The sequence below is a fragment of the Musca vetustissima genome, unplaced genomic scaffold (genome assembly GCF_032173495.1).
Source record: "Musca vetustissima isolate MV318-11 ecotype Yass unplaced genomic scaffold, APGP_CSIRO_Mvet_v1 utg1266, whole genome shotgun sequence".
Taxonomy (NCBI): Eukaryota; Metazoa; Arthropoda; class Insecta; order Diptera; family Muscidae; genus Musca; species Musca vetustissima.
The window spans coordinates 333,147-357,669 of record NW_026882875.1 but is presented as its reverse complement, the minus strand read 5'-3'; the positions used below and the strand labels follow the sequence as shown (position 1 = coordinate 357,669).

The 24,523-nt window shown below is 32.4% G+C and overlaps 1 protein-coding gene across 1 annotated transcript in view; it reads right to left on the bottom strand.

Annotated features, from left to right (window-relative positions):
• The window catches only part of LOC133329561 (FH1/FH2 domain-containing protein 3), a 76,628-nt gene extending 52,553 nt beyond the window's left edge, over nt 1-24,075 (bottom strand). Inside the window, exons 1-2 of the mRNA XM_061538038.1 lie at nt 23,875-24,075; nt 380-489 (exon numbers count right to left, since the gene is read on the bottom strand). Of these exons, the coding sequence (XP_061394022.1) occupies nt 380-489; nt 23,875-24,063 (299 nt within the window). The 5' untranslated portion in view covers nt 24,064-24,075. The remainder of the gene's footprint in view (nt 1-379; nt 490-23,874) is intronic.
• Between the last annotated feature and the right edge of the window lie 448 nt (nt 24,076-24,523).

Sequence of the window (24,523 nt, the reverse complement as noted above, 5' to 3'; positions counted from 1 at the left end):
AAAAAAAAAAAAAAAAAAAAAAAAAACAAGAGAATTGGAATGTAACTCTCCAGCATCCAATTTGTTCCGATTCTGGTGCCGAATTCCCACGAATTCTGAAATTTTTGTCGGAAGGAACGTTTGAGTTTTGAGTTTACGAATTCGTAAAAAATCAGATAAAAATGGGAACTTTCGATTTTCTGCATAATATCGCAAAAACTCTAAAGAAACAATAGAGAATTGACTAAAAAGGGTGGCAATTGTTTTTGTAAACAAAACGAAAATAAATCTGATATCAGAGCATGCGACAAAAATTTTTAGCTGGGTCGTTCATTCCATTTCGTTCATTTTGAATTTAAAACAATTGGTCTGAAGAAAATAAATTCGTTGAATAACTCACCTAGAATTAAGACCTTCAATTTCTTCAGCCTGTTCGGCCAATGATGACTCCAGATCCAGATAGGCTCCAAAATCACCATCTTTATAGACTTGTAGGGCGGCATCGTCGATCTGCAAGAAACAAAATTAAAATTTTCGAATATATAAAATGAAATTGTGACAAAAAGTTCATATCAGAAATATTTTTTTTTTATTTCAAAATCAGTGGGTCGATTCACTATCAAATTTAAACAATTCTCAAATCGATAAACTATTATAACGACAAAATAAACAATATTTCAATTCTATAACAGTTTTTTAACACCAATTGTTAAAAATGTTGTTAATAAACAACACCAAAATATTCGAAGTTAATTTATCGACAAATATTTTTCAATATTGAACATGCCTTGTTTTGCTCTGAATTTGTATGTATTTTGTTTTCAAAATGTTCAAAATTAAAAGCTTTTTGAAAGTTTATCGACAATTTGTCTACATTTTTACTGAATAAGATTTTCGTTACTGCAAACGATTTTTTGTGTAGACAAAATTGTCGATTGTCGGATCGTTATAAGTTACTGAATCGACCTACAGGATAATTAAAAATCACAAAGTGAAAAATACTTTAGATAACACTGCTTTTGGAGTTCTTAATTTTCTAGTTCTGCCATTTTTATGGAACATTGTTCTTCTGAAAATTTCCTTATCATCTGGAGGTAGGACATATTTTTAGAAGAGTATAATGAATGTTGATTAATTACAATCGAACTTCCATAAGTCGAGTAGAATTAATGAGGTAATTACACTTTTTAACACAAAAAATATTCGGGAAATTTCAGAAAATAATGATTGAAAGGCTAAAATAAGAAGACACGTGTATCGGTATGATATATACCGATTTCTCTTGTTCGGCGACTTATACTAAAATGTTATGGAGAATATTTTTGTTCCTTATACCATTCTTTTAAAACGACATCTAGTGGGGGAAATTGGCACAAACTCGTAATAAAATCGGTTTTATCCCTAAGATTGATTTTAACCCTATTTTACGATTTTTGTCAGTCAGACTGATTTAATAATTTAGATCTATTCCGAGATTTGTAGTAAAACTTTATGGCGTACATTTTTGTAGAATATTCTGACCTGCCAAAATTTAAATGAGTTTTCAATGATTTCTGGACCGAAAAGAGCGTTTCAGAGAGTCGAGAGTCACATTTATATATGTAATATTGCCAAAGACACCATATATCTAAAATGCAACGATTTTGGGAAATCTTAATCCCAATACATCTTCTATTTTTATTTTATATATTTATTATAATTTCTTTTAAATTTCCCCATAATTACAATTATTAAAAAAATTGAAATTTGTTGCACAGTGTTATAATGAATTCCATAACTCCCTACAGGTCTAAGTTATTTTTCGGTATTATGAAAGTTTTGCTGTATATATTTTAGTAAAGTGAATCTAAACAATAAGTATATCATAATTAAACATTTTTTTCTTGTCTCTCCGAAAGAAAAGAAATTGAACACCACTTTCTATTAAAGATATATATTTTTTCAAGAATTATAACCATTTAAAATGTATGGGACATTTATCAACAACAACCACGACCACGTTGACAAAAAAAAAACATACAAATGTGTTGCATGGCTTGCGGATGCACTTTTCTTTAGAAAGGCCATTTCAAGCTTTCGCTTTAAGAAGTTTGCCTTTGTTGCAGGCGACCGGCGAACCACTTCGCTCTGGACCAACCAACGATGACACATAACTAAGAATTATTGCCATTTTTGCAAACTCATCTACAATAAACTGAAAGTTATTTTCTAGCCAACTAAAAAAGTTGAGAAAAGTAGTAAATGTTGTTGTTTGGTTTGCACAGACCATTACAAATCAGACTCCTGTTTTTTTGCGTTGCATCTACCCGGATTAGGAGCCACGTAATGGGAGATGCTTTGAAAATGAAAGCCACACAACAAACAGCAACCGAAAGAGAAGAAGAAGAAAAAAACGCAAATTCATATTCTTGTATTTAGTTAAAGTCCAAATGGCAAAGAATTTATTTTGTTCACACATTAAAGAATAAAAGAAATGATTGCTGGTTAGCAATTGTGTACGTCTAGTCTAGATGGTGTCCAACCAACCACCAAACCAACTCTCAATGAGAATTGTTGTCCACATTGGATGGCATGTTTTGATGTGTTTTATTGTTCCTATTGTCGTTTGTCAGTTCGTTTACATTTAGCAGCAATCTGCAACTTCATCTTTGGTTCTTTCTTTTTCAGATTTCTCATCGGCCATCAGCAGCTGCTGCATCATCAAATGGGGAATGAAAATAACAATAGCAACAACTTCATCATCATGTCCATGGCCACTTATTAGTAGCACATTAAACACAAAGAGAAGCTGCACCATAATTACTTTCATTCAATTTGCCAATTTAATAATGTTTTGATGCACAGCTTCAATCATCAGCTTGGGAAGAGGTTTGTCTTCACCATCAAATCATCATTGGTAATAAAAGAGAAGAATAATTACCCTAGCTTACTTTCCAATTTATTTTTTATTAATAAATAATCGACAATTTAAATGGAATGGATTTTTAGAAAACAAAATGATTATTAGGTTGCAGAGATTGCAAGTAAATTAAAATTAAAGTGAAATAAAAGATGCGAAATTGGCGTTAAGTTCGGCCGAGACGAACTTTTATGCACTCCAATTTTTTGATAAACGAACAGTTTTCAGTTGAATTTAGTAGCTGCTGAATATTCTAATAAATAGAAATTATTGAAAGTCAATTTTTCCCATTTTTGTACAATTTTCAATATTTTTATCCATTAACAAATCAACGATGTCCTATCTAGGAGTCGGAATATATGGAGTAAAGAAACTAGTTCGTTTTTATAAAATGAACGAGCAAGATCGTTCCCAACTATACTGCTCTTTGTGGTATATAATTTGTGAAACGAGGTGTTATTTTGGTATGCTAAGAAAAAGTTTTGTAGGTGTGGGGAATACGCACACAGAAAAAAATGGGCATAAATAATTTGTCGCGATTTCTGCATTTTATGAAAGCAATTCATAAAACCTTAAATACAGGTTTCTTGTCAGAGAGAGAGAGAAAACAACATTGGAGTGTTTTTATTAGTGGTGGTGGGCTTCTTTGACAGAGAAATTCATTTTAATTTTTCTATTTTGATTTTATGTTTTTTTTCTTCTTCTTTTACTTACATGATCCCCTTTGCGCCTTAATATATTGCATTTAGCATTTATATCGGAATAACACATATGCGAATTTCGTAACGCAAATGTAGAAGTCCGTTGTTAGCAACGGAAATAAAAGGTTGCAAAAATACCTTTTAATTGTAAGAATTTTTATTTGTACTCTAAGGGCGGTACATATACAATTGATAAGAAAAAATGATAAAAAAAGGTTTTTAATAAATTTAGTACAAGGATCATAATGGCGTGAAAAATACTTCTCAAAAAATTTTGTTTTCTTTTATGTGCTCAAACCAATTGTCGAAGTATTTTTTCCAATATGATTGACGTACCTCCAAAACCTGTTTTTTGAACTAAGCAACAGCAATTTCTTGTGACGAAATTCGTTGACCACTTGAAGTGCGAGAAAAAGTCCTGTATGATGAAATACCTATTAATTCCACGTTTTTGCCGTAGAAAAAGGCGCTGGCTTGAGCGTACGTGTGAGAGCTCGTTTCAAAGACTTTAGGGAAACAAATTCCGGTGTGTCACTCAGAATTGAAAAATTAACGTTTGTTATACATCTTGAAAAAATATTCATTAAAAATTCACGCTTGCTGTGGAAAACAAATTCAAATTCATCCATTGACAAAAAAACATTAAAAATGTTTGAAAAGATATTCACTACAAAATCCTTGAAAAAATGTTTCCATGCCTATTGTGAGGCTTGGAAAATATTCTTCCAAAAAATTCACGTCCGATGTGTTACAAAATTAATTTTTTAAAGAATCCACGATTGCTCTTGAAAAAAATATTCATTAAAAAATCGTGGCTTGTTATGGCCATTGAAAAATATTCAATAAAAAATCCACGCTTGTTGTGCTCCTTGAAAAAAGATTCTTCAAAAAAATCCACGCCAAAATCATTGAAAAAATATTCTTTAAAAATCCACGATTTTTGTAGTCTTTGAAAATATTTTTAAGAAAATCCAAACTAGAATGCACCAGAGATCTCTTAGATATATATACCATGGGTTCCTCTTTTTCGTTTTTCGAAAACTTTAGGCTAAGAAATTCTGGTGTACGATTAAGAATTGACTGCCCTACGTTGCTCAAAGTACTTTTAAGTCGTTGTTGCCAAGTCCGCCAGGATGTACGTTAAAGCCACTATAGCACCCATACAGCACCGAAAAATTGTTGTGAAGATCTTACACACATTTCCCGGAACAGAATTAAATATTAATTCGATGGATGAAAAAAATCGAATTCACAAAATATGTTCAATGTTGTTGACATACAGCACATCCTGGAGTAAATATATTATATATCCTTTCCATTGTCCTAATGGAGAATGGTGTATAATGTTCATCTCCATTGGACATAAAATCATTTCTACTTATTTTATTTCACCTTGGCCATAATTGCGTGTTCCAATTAATTTTGGACAGGTAAATGCAATCCACACCCTTACTCCTTTTTTCTCCTTATGATGTGTGTGACCTTTCCCTTTGATTATGTATTCCACAACGATAACGAGATTTTTGTTTTTGGGGATCACTTTGATGCCAACAGCAGCAGCAAGTGTTTATATTTTTTGCACATGCCGAAAACATGTTCCGATTGGTCAGTGAATGTTCTGACTGCTCCAGTTGTTGTTAATTTGAACATCTGTCAATCTCCGGTCACCGTCAGTCTGCTAGCCAGCCAGCATGTGAAAATCTGTGCACACATAAAAAAAACGTTGACACAGTGAATGGAGAAACCGACCGAGGAAACCAGCATGGTACCAGCAGACATCACCAACAACAGCACCATCAGCAACAACTGGAGCAACAACGGCAGCAGCCATCATGACAAATAAAAGAGAGCTTGTTGAAAGCTCCACCATGCTGTGCGTTTGAAAGGAAATGCAAAAAATACACATTCGTCGTATATTACTTTTCTTTTTCAACACATTCATATGGGAGACAAAAGTGTTGATGTCTTTTAGTGTTTTGCCGTACACGAATAAATGAAAAAATGAAATGAAATTCTAAGGAATGAAATTTTAGCATTTATTTCTAGGTAAGAAGATTGAATGTATGGATGCAGAACAAGATGATTTTTGTGATGCAATGGAGATAACAATATGATTTTTTTAAGTACCGTAAATGTTCCCTAGTCCCAATTCGAATCAGTTTTCATGCTCTTCTGTATTTGACGCTTGAAATATTTTCATTAAAAAATCCACGCTTTTTGTGGTCCTTGGAAAACCATTCTTTAAGAAATCCACCCTAGTTGTGGTTCTTGAAAAAATATTCTTTAAAAAAATCCTACTTTGTTGTGGTCGTGCAAAAAAATTTAGTTAAAAACAATGAAAATTTGCTGTGGTCTTTAAAAAAATCTTTAATCTAAATCTTTGTTGCACTTGTAAAAATTATCCTTAAAAAATCCACGCTTTTTGTGGCCCTTAAAAAAATATTCATTAGAAATCTACCCTAGTTGTGGGCCTTTAAAAAGTATTCATTAAAAAATGCAAGCCTATTGTAGTCCTGGAAAAAATATTCTTTTATAAATCCAGGCTTGTTGTAGTCCTCGAAAAAAAATCCCACACCACATGTGGTCCTTGACGCCCATTATTAAAAAATCCTGTTTTATTGTGGTCCTTGAAAAATATTCTTAAAAAAATCTAGGATTGTTGTGGTCCTTGAAAAAACATTCTTAAAAAATGATTCTTGTCTTGGTCCGTGAAAAAAAACAAAATTCTTTAAAAAATCTACGCTTTTTGTAGTCCTTGAAAACGTACCCTTTAAAAAGCCAGGTCTATGGAAAAATATTCTTTAAAAATTCCATGCTTGTTTTAGTCCTTTAAAACATATACCTTAAAAAATTCGCCCTTGGAGTAGTCCTTGAAAAAATATTCATTAAAAATTTATGCGTGTTATAGTCCTTGTAAAAATATTTTTTAACAAATCCACCCTTGGAGTAGTCCTTGAACAAATGTCTCTAAAAAATCCAGCCTTGGAGTACTTCTTAATAAAATAGTCTTTAAAAATCCACGATTGTTGTGATCCTTGAAAAAATATTCTTTAAAAAATTTAAGTTTTGTTATGGTCCTTCAAAAAACTTTCTTAAATGAATCCATGCTTGTTGTGGCCCTTGAAAAAATATATAATACTTTAAAAAATCCATGTCAACTTATTCTCAAGTTTTATTCTTATTTACATCCTTAAGAAATAAAAACTATTTACATATTCCCCAGGTATCGTCGAACAAATTAAAATTGCCTTAAAATTTTCTGAATTTTCATTGGATCGCGTAAAATTTTTGGCAAACCGAAATAAAATTAAAGACGAAAATCCCTTTAAACCTTTGTACAACCAAATACGTAAAATAGGCATTGCAACAACAATCGCTGATAATGTTGCTGCTGATGATGGCGATGAGTGGATTCTGATATCGAAAATGTGTTACAACATAAACAAAGGGAAACCCCTCCGAAAGTGCTTAGCCTTGTTGACTGGTGCCGTCAAATCTGATTCAAGTTTTATTCGATTTTTCTTTTCTCCCAATTCATTGTTAAAACTCCAAGGAGTTGGATTTATGTAACAACAATAGGGCTAACGTTAAAGGGGATAGCTGGCTGGCGGGCTGGTGGTACGCTATTATTATGTTGTGCCTTTGGATTCAATGGGGGATTAGAGTTTTCCATTTTCCAGCCACCATCTAGAGAGATTCGGAAGAATGCGCCAAAAAACACTGGGCAAGTCAACGAAAGGTTTGAAATTTATTGTTAACAATAAACAGCAGCAACAACAACACCAGAAAAAGGAACAATATACATCCAGAGAAAAGACAACGACAACAACATATTGTTGGTTTGTCTGTTTTTTTGGATTCGATGTCGCGCGGCAATTGTTTGTATTATTTGCGTAAATGATGTATTACACAATAACAACACAAAAACGACAAGAACAACAACAACACACCATTTTGCCATTGTAATCCAAAACCATTGAGAGTTTGAAAAATCCAGCAATTTGTTGCTGTTGTTACCTATTGCCTATTGATGATGTTGACTAAATATGGTGGTGGCCTGTTGATCTTTGTTTGGGTCCATGGCGGTGTAGTTGTTGTTTTTTTGGGAGACAGTGGGATACGGTACGTTTGAAAGGATAATTTGGATAAGGAAAACCCTAATGATGTTTAAAAAAGAAGCCAAACATAAGGTGCTCCTTCGATATACCTAAAATTGCCCGGAATCCTTAAATGGGGACAATTATATTAAACATACGATTTGCATTCAAAAAACTTAAATTCACACTTTTTTAAAACATTCATGCCCTTGAAAAAATATTCTTTAAAAAATCGACTCTTGTTGTGGTATTTGAAAATTTTTTTTTGTGGTCCTTGCAAAAAACTATTATTTAAAGAATCAAAACTGTTGTGGTCCGTGAAAAATATTTTTTTTTTTTTAAATATTCACAATATACTTTTAAAAAATCTAAATTTCACTTGGAGTTTTGAAATGTCGGGAATTTTACGTACATTGAAACTTTTCACCGAAGAAGATTTTACACTCCATAAAGCCCGTGTGCCAAACTTCTGCCGATGAGAATATGCTCTTTAAAATTCCGAAAATATGGTGGTATCCTTAATGTTGGGTTCAGTCGGGCCCAACTGGGGTGTGCGTTAAAATATGTCGGAAACTTTATATGGGGACTATGACTACTAGGTACTTATGCTCTGAGAAAATTAAATAGAAAATTGCAGATAATCAGGTTGAAAAACTGGGCTACGAACTTCTTTTAACAATCAAGAAGCTATATTAACATTTTATAGGAAAAGGTTTTTTCTTCACCTGCCAAATTGCAATTACTTCGGTGGGACTATGCGGCAAAACCCTAAAAATATCGAACATGACGTTTGACCTTTAAATGGAAGTTATGCCAAAGCATGGACCTATATTGATAATATTTGGCCTTTTGGAATTCCAAATTATTACACCAAAAATTGACCTCGAACTTTAAATAGGGCTATGGGGCTATGTCAAAACATGGACCTTCCAGCTATAGACTAAAAAAAAAAAAAATAAATTGAAATTTTTATTTTCTGCATAGATGTATGTCACCCCCTCCGAACCCGCAATGGAATATTACAGCCACTTCGATGCAAAAATGCGATTAAAAACTTCAAAATATCGACAATGGGACGGGATAGTTATTAAGGGGCTATGCCAAAACATAGACTTGTAATCTAAACTTTTCTATAAAAATGTTTTTTCGATCTTCCTGAATCCCAAAATGAACATTTACAGCGTAATTTTATATGAGAGCTATATGAAAACATGGAAAATGTTTACCGTGTTTACCGGTCCAAAGAATTGTATCTTGCAGGACTCACTGTAATGAACACACACATAGACACAAAAATTAAGGTAGGGCTTTTTATGTTGCCCCAGAGCTTGTAAATCACCAGGCAACAGACAGGCGACTGCAACAAATTGCCAATGAGATGAGTGCAGGAAAAAAACATCAATACTGTTTGCTGTTGCAAACAAATGTATTTCCTTAAGCCAATAGCTAGCTAAGCTAAGCCCTTCATTCGTTCCATTTCAGGAGTACACACAGATAGACAATGACGAGTTGTGGTGTTTGTGTTGTATTACTGAACTTATCTAAGAATTTTATCTATTAGGAAAAGTTAAACAAAAAAAGTAAATTACATTTTCTTTTTGTTGTTGTTGTATGTTTTACTTTCAACATCCTCAAAGGTAAATAGTTAGTTTTGCTGGTTTAGCGTTTTACTTAAAGAGAGATGTAATGATTAGTTAATGTTTTCCCATTTTTTTGCTTATAGCTGTTTAGCCTAAGGGAACTACCACAAAGGCACAAAAGGGCTTTAAATGATGAGAAGTCTTTTAGGACTAAACTATTTTTGGTTCTTTGAAAAATTCGAGAGGAATTTGATATTAACATTTTATTCTAAATGGAAAATAAATGTTCAATTTTTTAAATGGGATTTATTGGATAAGTAGTTTGCTAATAACTCATGGTCAGGCAATCATAGCCGTGAGATATATTTTTGAAAAAAAACTTTTTAGGAGTTTAGATTAATATTTTAAAACACATATGGAAACAAAAAATAATGCCATTTATATTCCATTGACTACATTCTAAGAAACAAACATCAGTCGCGAACCTGTTTAAGCTATCTTGAAACATGGAATTACTTTGTAACTTCCTAACAGAAAGCATTTTTCTACGAAACAAAAAAGATAATTATTTTAAGGTTTACTGTCTACCCAAGACCCTTTAAAGTGACACTTTTAAAGGCCCACTTGATTCTCTTTTTTAAGACTTTATCCTTCCTTAGCTAGAAATTCTTGTAAAGTTTTCCTCTTAGGAATTTTTCATCTAATTACTCAGTACTCTTGATTGTCGTTTTTAGAAAACCTTATGTAGGAAGCCTCCTGAAGATTTCCTATATATGCTTCCGTGGCTAGATAATTCTGCGAAGATCTCCTATAGAAAATCTGGAAAATCTTTATCCTAGGCCGACTTGATGATCTTCTTTTTATAAGACCCTAGGAAAACTCCATAAGATTTCTTCTGATTTCTTCCATCTAATGATCCAGTACTCCTTATGATATAGGAATCCTTCTTGGATTTGCTACAAAATTCTGCGGAGATCTATTCTATAAAACCTTTATCCTAGAGTCTAGCTCTCTTGTAGGTCCACTTAATGATCTTCTTTTTAGAAGAAGTAGGAAAGGATTTGAACCAAACTTTGCACAATATATTACCGAATTTAAGACTACTTGGTCCACTCCTTCCCTACAAATGGTCAAAACTTTTCATATTTATAAATCCAATATCAGGCGAAAGGAACGCAAGATTTGAACCAAATCGACTAATAAAACCTATATGTAATTCCGAAGAACTTCCCAAACTATAGACTGAGGATATATATGTTTCGGCTACACTACTTTTTTACTTGTTTATCTTCATAGCACTTCCTGAACTTCTTCTTTTCTAACCATGCAAGCCCTTTTAAAGGCCTTCTATCTGTAAAAGACTCATATGTGTTCTATGGACATATGGACAATATTTCGCGATATTTACACCCTCTTGAACGCATATTACTAATATTCACCCTTCTATTTACATATCCAGATTCCCTTCTCCATGGGTTGTGTTGTGATGTTCGGATTTCAATTGTGGCATCGACTAGAAAAAACACAAAAAACTACGTTTTCGGTTCATTTCATCCCAATATTATTGTTTGATCATCACCGAAGCGTTGTCTTTGATCATTACTGGAACCTCACGGAAAATTTCAAAGCGATTAGCACTATACATACGACAATATAATTGGTATCAATTTGAAGACCAACCACCCCTCTTGGATATACTATAAACTTTTCGGTGGTAGCTTCTTCAGAGGTAAATCTATCGGCTATAGAATGCAAAATTTTCACACAAAAGTCAGGGTCCATTGACCCGCTAAATATTAACCGATCTTTATTAAAACAGGCATGCTTATTTCTTGGCCCGACTCCCTTCTCCGTGTATTTGCGGCCCCTGGATCGACCAGAAAAAACGACAAAAATTTAGTAATTGGTCCATTTCAACCCCTAAATATTAACCGATCTTTACTAAAAACAATAGGGGTCTTCATTGCCCAGAACCCATCCTACATGCAGAATTTCGTGAAGATTGGTCCATAACTGTGGCCTGTATCGTGTTTACAAATTATAATGGACGGACGAAGGGACACACATGTCTAGATCTACTCAGCTAGTCGAGATATGACGATCGGTATGCTTAAAGGTGGGTCTAGGACCAATATTTCGGGTATAGGGTAGGGTATAAAAATACCCGATAAGGAATACTTCCTTAAGGCTATTCTATCTGCAGAAGACTTGTTGAGGGTCTTCAATATAGAGAATGTCGCTTGAGAGTAATTTTTTTCTAGGCGATTTGTTGAGGGTCTAATCTCTCTTGATGACCACTTGAGAGTATTCTATCTACAGTAGTTCCCTTAAAGGTATTTTATACATCCCCAAGTGCAAAATCCCCAATAGGACCCTCAAGAGGACGACATTGAGGGTCCATTTGGGGGTTTTCAAATTTGGGTTATATTATGATATTCTTGGTATAAACGATCGCTTGAGAATTTTCTATGAAACCGAAGTTCTCTCAAAAGTATTTCATTTATATACCACCGCTTCCAGGGTTCATAGCTTTCCATATGGTATTTAATCCATAGAAAATCACAATAAGACATCCTGATCTTATTTTTATCAACGTCTAGTAATTATAAAAATGTACTTAAACATTTTAGAGTCGGTTACCGAACTCAATTGTTTGTCGTAATTCTCGTCTCAGTAGATAGGCAATAATAATCTGCTTCATGTTGCCGTGACAAAGGGTTGGTCGAATTGTCGAGAATATCGCTTTAATCCCTTTAACCAAAAAAAAAAAAAAAAATGGTATCGTCCAGATTACTTAATGTCGACTTTTCCTATATACAGATGATCTACATGGGGTCTTCATTTTCCGAAATTGTCTTTAATGTATCTTAGTGTATCCCATGTACCTTTTTCAACTATGAATTGCTATACAAATCTGTCAGGCTACATATACTCGTTGAAAGCTATAATAAATCTACTCATACACACTGAGCTTTTCTGCTTTGCATTCAAAGATCTGGCCTCTTTTACTTTTTCTTGCGGACAGAATATTGCAGTTGGAGAACCGGAAACATAAATAAATGCAACGCAGCCAATCAAAAACTGAGAATCTAACAAACAATAGAAAACAATTATTTGTTTCCTTATCCCTTTTGCCACAACAACAACAATAACACCGACAGAGCAATAGATTAGCCATAAAAGTGAATTGAAATCACCTGTTTTCGAAGAAAGCACCTGGTTCCTCTTTCTAACCCCCTTAGGACACTTAGAATACTGACAACAACAAATGCCAATCAATTTCCATAAATTTAATAAGATTTAGTTAAGACTTGAGGCTTGCAGCAGCACTATTGAATTACCAGTGCTATGACAATGAACAAGATGAAGAAAAAGAAGAAGCACAAGCAAAATCAATTGCGGTAGCATCAGCGGTTTGGAAGCTGGAAGGAAAAGCAACCCAACGCATATGCAAAAATAATATAACCGAATTGTGGTTGATTATCGCAAGTCATGTTATTGACGTTGTTTAGATTTTGTTACAATATTTGGTGGTGGTGTTGTTGGTTTTCAAATTGTAAACTGTCAAAGGTATTCGAATTTCCATTGGTAATTGGTATCAAAATCATGTGGTAATTAAATTATAAAAACATTTGCGACGAACATCACCATTATTAGTTAAAACAACAAAAATTATCGGCAAATAACCGAAAACATTGTGTCAAATTGCGTTTTAATTCAAATAAGTGATTAAATTTTATTGCAGGGAAAAATTTAAATACAGTAGAACCTTTCATAAATGAATGGCCAATGAAGTTTTATTAACTTCATTGGCCAAACAAAAAAGCTTTAATTTCCGCAGTATGTCCGTTTAAATATTTTTTGTTAAAACGATAGTTTGTGTGTGGCATAATGAAAGGTCCCACTGTATTTAATGTCTATTATTTTATTTAATTTATACGCATTTGCGTATTTAATTTAAAATACAGTTATTCTATTTTTTGAAAAAAAAAAATTGATTGAATTAATGAAGCAATTAGAAAAATAATGTTTCCAATACCAGTTGGGGCAAAGTACAAAGACCACACCTCAACAACGATTCGGTCAAACCTCAAATATTATGAATTACCAACACCAGTCAGTTTGTCAGTCGGACAATGAATTTCAATTTCAATTACATGGAAAGTGTCAAAGTGATCGACTAATCAAATTGAAGCGACAATCTTCTGACAGTCAGTGAGAGAAGCCGCCTCAATTAGAGCATTGTGGATGTGAAAATATGTGTATTCAAATTCAAAGCATTTATATTGAGATGTATTCTCTGCCAATTTGGTATGTTCGGACCCACCCTTTTCATCGCACATTATCTTAGCATATTATACTCAGAATCATCCCTGAAGAGATAGGGGAAAGGGTTAATTTAAATTAATCAATTTAGATTTCACAATAATTATTATTTATATTAGGTTTTTTCAATGGAAATGGTGCGATTTAATTTGAATAGGGAATAGGGTATAGCTTCACCATAAAATTGTGATTGTGATGCATATATTGTTGATCAGTATCAAAAAGTATATTTATTCTGGATAATAATAAAATTCTATGTGGATATAGTCATGTCCGTCACGGTATTTGGTATTTTGGGTTCTAATTGGGTAGCAAATTTTCTTATCAAGGTTACCTAAACAAGGATCGAGTACGATTGCAAAAGGACAATGAAAACATAGGGATATCGATTTTCCGTCTTTGGGAACCTATACAAAATCTTATGAGCAAATTTTTTTTTAGAATATTTGGAGGTCAAACAATTTCGTCATCCAAGAAAATAAGGACGAAAAATATGACTCGAGGACTAGAGTCATAATTAGGATATATTAATTTTGGGAAAAGAAATTCATTATTATTATTTTTTTTTTTTGTAAATGGTTTAAAACAGATTTTAGCTACTGGGCGTTGTTACGACTACTAACATCCCGGTCAACTTCTATAATTTCTCCGATTTTATCGACATTTTGACGATCGTCCGAGGTGCATCTTTAACATGAAAAATTTCTGAACGGAATCTACAAAATCAAAATTAGAGTATCGGAACCATAAAAACCATTCGCAATTTTAGCCGCTTGGCTTGTATTTTCGCCTTTGTCAAAGAAAAACTGTAAAATGTACCGAATTTTCTCTTTGTTCTCTTCCATTTTAAACACCCTGTAACTCACAACTGAATGCACCAAACAAAAAAAGCAAAATATATTTTTACTGGGAAATGTCACCCTTATTTGATCGATACTTTACGAGAAATCTATCAGTACAACGATCTGCCGAAAAAAATAATGGATTTCATTTTCCCCCAACCTAATATTATACAAAAATAATCTCATTCGATTCGATGACATCTCAAAAATAATCTGTAATGACCGCATCCAAAATATCAAGGATTTTTTCCATAACTTAAATACATAACCTATGGCGAATTTGTTCTTCTGGATTCTTAACCCTTTCAGTGTTTTTGTCGAATATATTCGACATTTAAAATTACTCTCTTCCTTTGCAAATTTTCGGTTATCCTATGTACCGTTACAATTGATGTCTTTATTTTTGCTGAAAGACAGACAAAAATGTCCGATGGTTAAAATAAGAATTGTTTTTTTTATAAACTCTATGGTTCATATGATTTTATGCACAAAATTTTAGATTTTTATTCCGACAATTTTTTTTTTTTGACACTGAAAGGGTTAATATGCTCGCCAAGGCATCAAGACAATGAACTTGGTTTTTTCTGTTATCAAGATCCAAACCGAGTTTTTGAAAATATGTCGTTCTAGTCTCAAGTCAATAAGTACTTGATAGACGAATTTTTCGTGAGCGATTTATATGAAATCGAATGAATCGGTTCAGATTTAGATATAGCTTATATACATAAAGTGTTCTGAAAGTGCTGTCAATGTACGGATTTCAACATTTTATGAATGCAATTCATAAATCTTTAAATACTGGTTTCTTGTCAGAGAGAGAGAGAAAGGTACAAGTTTGGAATGTTAATGGATGGTGTTGGTTTTTCTATGGAACAAAAAATGTTTACCGTTTGTTCTCTACTATGTCTTGTCCCGTTGTCTTATTGACATCCATGTTCGCTTGTTAAGTGACAATTAGAAAAATCATAATGTTGCTCGTATCAACACTTGATTGGTATATTATATTTGGTATATATATCGAAATAATTTGGAAAAAACATGTGAGAATTTTTGTAATAGCAATTCTGTGCCTGAAATAAACCAACAATAAAATGCTAAACCAACCACAATCGAGTAAACGGAGAACGAAGTTTGTTAGCAAGAAGAAAAATAGCCAAACACATGGTTACAGAACTAAAAACACAGCTGAACAATGAAAGTTGATTTTTTTCTAAAGGGAATAACAAATGAGCGCAAATAGTAGTAAAGTAAGACGAAGAAAGCAAATAGTTTTGAAAATAATGAAACTTTTACATATTTTTGAAAAAATAGATATTTTACTCATATTCTTAGTGAGGTACATGAAAAAAAATTAAAAAAAATGTAAAAGTACGAATGGAAATATGAATATATTCAGTAACCCTTTATGGCCCGAATTTTTTTCTTGATTACAGAACTATTTTCTTTGCAATTGCTTTCTGAAAAATAATACAGAACTATTTTCTTTGCAATTGCTTTCTAAAAACTAAAAGTCCAATGTCAAGAAAAAATCTATTTTAATTATTACATTAGGTTCTTTTTTACAAGAATCAAAAATAATTTGGAGGGCACAACACGTACATTTCGAATACGAAGCTATTAAAATAATTTGGACTGTATACACATGTTGGTACTGTACACATTTGTGGCACTAAACTATATATTGAAAACCACATAACTTCACCAAAAATTTGATTTTTTTAGATTTTTCTCTTGATATGTGTCCTCCATAATCAGATCTTAACATGTGTTATGCAAAAAATATATATTTTCTTGCTGAGTTTTAAATACAATATTTAAAACATTTTGTTGCCTGTGTGCAACATTGGGACATAAAGGTTTAAATAAATAAATGAAGGTGTAAACTGAGTCGTTTATTTTGATAATAACAACTATCATGCTATTTTATGGTATTAGGTGGCGGATACTTTGTGGCAGTACTAATACGCAACGTAGTACCACAGAAAACCTAGAATAGGTTTATAGAAAGCTTTTTGAAAGCAATCTGTTAATTTTTAAAATAAAATCGTAAATATGAACAAAATATAAGAGTCAATTTAAACTTATGTATAACTGAAACAAAATTCCAAATATTTAAAGTAAAGTAAATTATTCCCATAATATGTCAAATAGTATTGGGTGGCGGATACTTTGTGACATCACTAATACTCACTAGTGCTGTCACAAAGTTCTACGCACCGAGAATGCCTTTTCTAATAAAAATTTTGTGAAAATTCCAGTCCAAAATAACGCATCTCCAAAAAAGTTTCTTTATAATGTATGCAATGTAATTATATTGTAAGACTACTGGTCTTCGTTCTATAGAAAGTCGGTTTAATGAATATTTTATAATTCCAGTAATCATTTAAAGGTGCAAAAAATTAATAATATGTAATGACAGTCTCTCTGCTATCACATTCCATCATTTACTATAAAATATAAACATATCGTCCATCCTCATTTAGTCTCCTGAGAATGCAGGCCACATTTGTATTGAGAACCTTATATATACAATTATTTATATACCCATAACCCTGATTAAATATTTTCATGTCAAAATGTCAACAATTTGAAATGACAAACTATCCGCTGACACACATTCCATAATTACGCCCCATCATATTTCCAAAATTTCTTTCTTTCCAGTTAGCGCCATTTAAAACTGGGTCAAATCATATCCAAACTACTTCTACCAAAACTAAACAACAAATCTTCTTTTCTCCACTAAAAGTGAAAACTGTCAATATCCAAAATCAATTAAAAACAGCTTCATCAACATTGAAAATGGTTGTGAACTGTTCGATTTTTATATTTTTGTCAACTATTCGTATTTTACTATTCATGGCATGTTGAGTTCGTTTTCATGGTTATGGTCAAAAAATACAAACAGTTAGCAGTTTTGTGAAGATGATTTCGTTTTTGTTTTCATAACCTACTCCCTCGATAATTTGCGGTCATTAACGCCGTCACATGCTGTTCGTATGACATTTGCAAAACAAGAAATACAAAACGTTCACATCAATTAACATAAAAATGGTCAAGACATATACAAACAACGAATGAAAAAAAATGAAGATTTGTGTTACTCGATGAAAGCGAAAATTTGAATAAGTAAATTTTGTGAGAGGGCAAGGTATGTAATATTTGAGAACTCTGTATATATGGTGTAATATTGAATTATTGCAATGATTTATAAACTGTTAAGTACTTTTTTTATCCAAATAAATAGTATACAAAACAACAAACTGGGATTAAGCCTGACTATTTTGCAAAAACAAAATACAAATGGTATCCCAAATAACCCGCCAACACTACTGAGTATACAAAGATCCTTAAAATGGGGATAAAAAGAATATATCTTAGGAGCATCTCTTATGGGTACCCACAGTGGTGAAGGGTAATTCACTGTCGGCGGCCCCATCCGACTTTGTTACTGACAAAATTCGATGTATTTGAGTACATTATTAAAATTATTCAATAATCTCAAATTAATCATCCGTTTTATTCCATTAAACTCAGATATAACCAGTAAGGAAAGTAGTAAAGTCGGGCTGGGCCGACTATATGATACCCTTCACCACTTTGGGTATATTCTACATATGTATCCGAAAAGACGTCGCCTTTTTGAAGGCATTTTGACATGAAATTCAACGAAATTAAAATGTGATTTTTATGTCTTTCTGGAACCAATGCAAAATTTCTCTTCGTTTGGGCAAGTTTAGAGTCGTTTGCGCACAGTGGGACAGATTTGTGTAAATCGATTTAAAGCAAACTTGACACACACTATTCGCTGTGCCAAATTTCGTGCAAATCGAAAAATATATAGGGACTTTGGTAGACCATTTACCTAAAATCGGGGGAAAATATATATGGGAGCTATATCTAAATCTGAACCGATTTTCACGAAACGTAGCACACATCATTATAGACCTTATTTATTACGCTGTGCCAAAATGCGTGCAAATCAAGAGATTTCCAGGGACTTTAGGGACTATTTACCTAAAATCGGGCAAAGCTATATATGGGAGCTATATTTAAATCTGAAACTATTTTAACGAAACTTAGCACACATCATTGTAGACCTAATTCAGTAGGCTATGCCACATTTCGTGCAAATCGAAAGAAGGGACTTTGGTAAATCTTTTACTTTAAATCGGGCGAAACTATGTATAGGAGCTATATCTAAATCTGAACCGATTTTCACGAAACTTAGCACACGTCATTCTAGGCCTAATTCAATACGCTATGCCAAAATTCGTGCAAATCAAATGATTTTCAGGGACTTGGGTGCACCATTTACCTAAAAATCGGACGAAACTATATATGGGAGCTATATCTAAATCTGAACCGATTTTCACGAAACTTATCACACGTCATTATAGACCTAATTCAGTAGGCTATACCAAATTTCGTGCAAATCGAAAGATATATAGGGACTTTGATACGCCATTTACCTTAAATCGGACGAAAATATATATGGGAGCTATATCTAAATCTGAACCGATTTTTCCCAATTTCAATAGGGTTCGTCCTTTGCCAAACAAATGAGCTGTGCCCAATTTCATCCAATTCGGATCATAATTGCGACCTGTACTTTGTTTACAATTTAACATGGACAGACTGACAGACGGGCGGACGGGCATGCATAAATCGACTCAGAAAGTGATTCTATGCATATATCAAAAGGAACCATGGACATAATACCCTGTACCACAGTGTGGTGAAGGGTATAAATATGCATGAATCAATTATCTAATTGCATTATAAAATCCACAATAACCTAAAAATAATTTGCAATATTCAACAAATGTTTGTTTTTTGCTGCGTTTGTGGTCAATTTATCTCCAATAACCTCAGAAAAATCACATTGTTGTTATTATTATTTTGGTTTGCTTTATTAATTTCCTATATTCGATTAGACTATTTTTCTGTTATCATTAATTTAACCGCATTTTATTTTGCATAATTTTTGCATTAAGAACTTGATTTTGTTTTTAAAACCAACAACAACGACAACAACAACCGGCTTCTATGCGGCAAAAACAAAGTCCAATAACCGGCTGCCCAGAAATTTATAACAAACAAAGTGGTAAAAAAAAGAAACGAAAAAAACGCCTAAAATGATTGAGAGCGAATTAATGAATAATTAAAGAAAAATAACGATCACAAATATCGCCCCAAGGCGGTACAATACGCTATCCATTCAAATATATAATTAAATTTAAATGTAATTTGTCTTATTTCGTCATATGTTTGGAATAAACGACATGTGAAATCGTAAACCAGTTTTTTGATATGCTATTGATTTGGTGGTGAAATTATATTGGCATATACACGATACTGAGGATTTATTTCTTATTTGGGCAAAAGATATTGAAATATTATTTGAATTATTTTACACTGCCTTGTAGCTTCGGCACAGGAGTTTATATATACACTTATGACATATATTTTTTTGATCTTGCTCAGCTCTTCCTTTCCATTATTGAGGGCAAAACAGGTACATGAGGACTACAGTTTCGAACGAAATTAAAAAAAACTAGCTGTCAGAATATATAAGCATTAGAATCTGTCATTAAGAATTTTTGCACATAGACATAAATTTCCATCTGCAAAATAGAAAATTTATCATTTCTATCCACTTTGAATTACACTTCAAATCCGTAATATCTCAATTATTATATCCAATCGTAATAAAAAACTTCAATTTCCATTACAAATGAACTCATACACAATCATTAGCACGATTGTGTATGAGTTCATTTGATAAAATATTCTTATACATATTCTTAACTGACACACAGTGTCTTTTAACATATATTTTGAATGTATGTATTCTAATTAGCATCTATTCACGTCAACTATATCATTATAGTTCCTATACGCAAAATAAAACTATTAATTTTTTATTTTGCAGATAAGGCTTGAAGCAAGTTTTATCAATTAGTATGTGAAGATCTAAGGAATGCAAAACCAAAATGATGTCAAAATTAATCAAAAATATTGAACGATATTAAGTTCGTCTTGATTGTTCATTTAAAAATAACATATATATATATAAAAATAAAAAAAAAAAATAAAACTAAACCGTCGAAAAACGTGTCCGACGTCCCAAAAAAAGTGGAACCCCATTCTCGATTTTTTATTTTTAAGATTTTAAATGGGCCGATAAATAAATACCAATGCATGTTAAGGTTTGTAATTTTGCACATATATATTTGAAAATTTAAAAAGGAAGAAAAATAACACTGTGCGACACGAAAATTTTTCAGGGGTTCTAATGTACCAATTCTGTTAAGTTGGAGTCCCTGGACCACGAAAATATCTTTGGATTTTCTGAGTCACTTCGAAAATAATTTTAAAACGGTAAATATAGAGAAAAACATGGTTTCATGGATTTTCAATATGAAAGTCGAATAACTTATTTACTTTTTAACAGACTTATATTATCCTTTTTTTTTTCTTTCGAAGAGTACAATTTTTCCTTTCAAAGATATATATTTGGTAAATCGGTTGAGGATTGGCTGAATTACAGCGGTTGAAATGTGAAAAATACGCATAAAATGGCATAATTTATTATTCTTCGGACTGTACGACGAAATTATGATATCAAGCCATATAAGTTTTATTATATTACGGGGAAGAAAATTAAATTAGATTTCGAAAATGATACAAATCAAAAAAATCGGTTAAAAATGGATGACTTATACACATTTTTGTATTGATTTTGTGCATATTCTCTAAAGAAACTATGTGTCTATCTAGTTTCCTTTTGCCTGTTGCAAACATAATGGTTTGTAACAGGAAACGACACAGACCCATATTTCCTTTTTTATGCATAGAATCAATACAAAAATGTGTATAAGTCATCCATTTTTTAAACGAATTTGTAATCAATCGGATTATTAGTTTTTGAGTTATCGTGCCCGCCATTCGCAAAAACGATGTTTGGAGAAAAATGCGTTTTTAGTTTGAGAAGCCCTCTTGCCGTCACTTAATGCTAATACAATAAATCGGCTATATCTTAAAAATTGTTGAGATTTTCACTTGAAAATTTATAGGGACATTCTTGAATTAGTGTAGGTTCGAATTAAATCAAAATACAAAATTATTTCTTTTTTTTTACCGAGAATGGGGGGGATCCCCTTAAGTAACCAAAATACTACCCCGAGATTTATTAGCCAATGAGAATCCAAAGTCCAATAACCGGACTATGGACCAATTCAGTTGTAAAACTGGTTGATTGTTTTCAGTATAAAGATAAGGTTTACAAATTGTACCCAAAATCTTCCAAATACCGCATAATGGGCTAACCTAAAATACCAAACATCCTAGGAGCAGTAGAAAAAATATATGTTCAAAATTTCTAAGCTCTGTCTTTAATATTGCGAGCTCTATCGTTATTTAAACAGACAGAGGGATATTAAGAAAAAAAAGAGGTCTCAGGTGAATACTTCTACCATTTTGGCAACTCTGGTCACATGTGCAATGTGAGATACTAATATATCAGCCTGCCTGAAATTATACTATCTGCCAACATTATTTTAGGAAATTCTGAGGAAATAATTTTTGGGTCCTATCCATGCGTATTCTGTGATTGAGAAAGTGTATTTCCCTTCCATTGCCGCCAATACATGTCATGCATACACTATTATCCGAACATATTATTATATATACACTATTATACGAACCACGCTTACCGAAGTGACCGGTTATTTTCATGAGTTCAAAACTGAGCGATATTGTTTAAGAATTGTAACTGTACTTGGGCTTAGAAAGTACGCTCTGTGATTGCTCCATCTCTGAATTGAGAAGACAAGGTAAAATATTGTATTGAAGCATTTCAAGAGAGGCGGTATTATTGCCATGGTTTCATTATATCATACAACGTTCTCAGGCCTTCAGGCTGATTCCCCCATATCAATATGAATGAACTTTCGGTGTAGATTTTGGTATAACCCACATAAACAGAAAAAAATGTTAAGGAATATTTCCATAATTTCATTCATAGTTAATTTTTTCATATCAGAATAAAAGTAAAAATTCTTATAATCAGAAGACAGCCACTATTACTTCCAAAAAAAGTACAGTTTTCATTAATATCAAGATTATTTTCTCTCTCTCTTTCTCCTCACTTCCAACATTCATTGTTTTGTTTTGGTATCATCCTCCGTCCTCCCCTCAATTGCTTATTGTTAGTTTGCAGCCGTTTGAGTACTTTCTCATTGGCTAACAACCACCCACTCTTCACTCATTCGATTGTGCTTAGTTTTACATTGCATTGTTTATTTTAAAGCCTGTTACAGGCCTCTGTATTGTGTTATAAAATTCACATATGTATTTTCCAAATTATTTCGATATAAATGTCAAGTACAATATATCAGACAAGTGTTAATACAAGCAATTAGCCCAACCGAATGTTTAACATTGTATAAGATCGTTCCATGATCCAAGTCAAGATCATGTACGGTAAATAAAAATAAGCGAGGCGAGACTTATCGAAGAAGAAAGCATAAAACCCAAATAAAAAAATTAAACGGTAAAGAGTTTCTGTGCTATTGAAAACCGGCCACCAAACATACTCAAAATTTGTTTTTCCCCTCTCTCTTACAAGAAACCATTATTGAAGTTTTATGAATTGATTTCATAAAATGCAGAAATGGAACATTTGCAAAACTTTCTGAACACGATACATATAACATACGATAATAATAAATAAATTGCATTGCTCAGGAAATGTTGACCTCATTGCAAAACTTAATCATTGGCAATGGATGCTGTGTCAGGTCCTATGTTATGGTTTTGCTCCCAGTTTTCTATCATTCCATGGGATGCCAATTATGGAAAAGCTATCCGCCAGAAAAATCTGCTTTTTTACAATAACCAAGTGCATGAATACCTCCATGTTACGATAGTGCAGTTTAAATCATGAGGAGGTGAACATAATCCCCGAAAAAAGATTTTGTTATTGCTTTAAGGATTAGAAGACCAAAATGGAAATGAATTTTGCATTTGCAAGTGTTAAAAGACCTCTTAGCAAAAAAAAAAATCCAATATTGGCAGATAATGAGATTTAGCCGTCATATATATATGAGTCATTTTTTCAAACGTTTGATCAGCTGTGTGGTTTAAAAAATTATATAAGTTTCTTATTACATTCATTGGTCTAACATTAGCAAATTTATTATGCTAACTTAGAATAATATACGATAATATAATATTATAATATAAGATAATATATATCACATTTGTGATAACGTTGCCATCGGTTTGTAACGGTTGCCATCACCAGCTTATTTTTGTATTCTTGAAATTTTAATTGATTATGTATTTATTTATTTTTTAATAAAACAAACTATATTTATCACCTTAATTCCATATAGTTAAATTATTATTATTTTTTTAATTTTTTTATTTCATCACTTCTCTTACCCTTTGCGGTGCATTAAGGATGCGCAGTATGGTGCCCAATTGTGTTGCCAATGGCATGGTACTGGCAAAGGCGTAGGTCGGTGCTCGTGTCGGTATCGGATACATTGATGTACAATCGAGTGGATCTGTATCGACAAGATACTGCACCCGCAGAGTAATCATTTCATCAGGATCCATTTTAACAATCATTTTGATGTCCGGGATTTAGACAAATTCTCTTGTAAACGAAAAAAAATCCGGTTAACCGGATGGATTTATTTTCAAAATAAATAAAGTATTTATTTTGTTTTCCTTTTTTATTGATATTCCAAAATTATGTACTTTATCGAAAGGTTGTAGATTGATTGTTACAATTTTTTGGTTTTATTATACGCCAATACATATTTCCTAGTGGATGTTGTTGTTATCTCAGGGTTTGGCCGGCAAAAATGCCTAAAGGCTATAGCTATACAAATTAGAAAGATAAACAAGAAAAAAATGTTGTAAAATTAGTTTTAAATATCCCTAAGTGTTTTTGTGCAACGAATGAAATCCTTTAAATTGTGTTACCATCATCATCAACATTTCTTTTTTGATTTGTTTATTTTACAACAACAAAACAAATTACATAACTCGTTGTTACCAAATTCCGTTTTTGGTATTCCAGTCT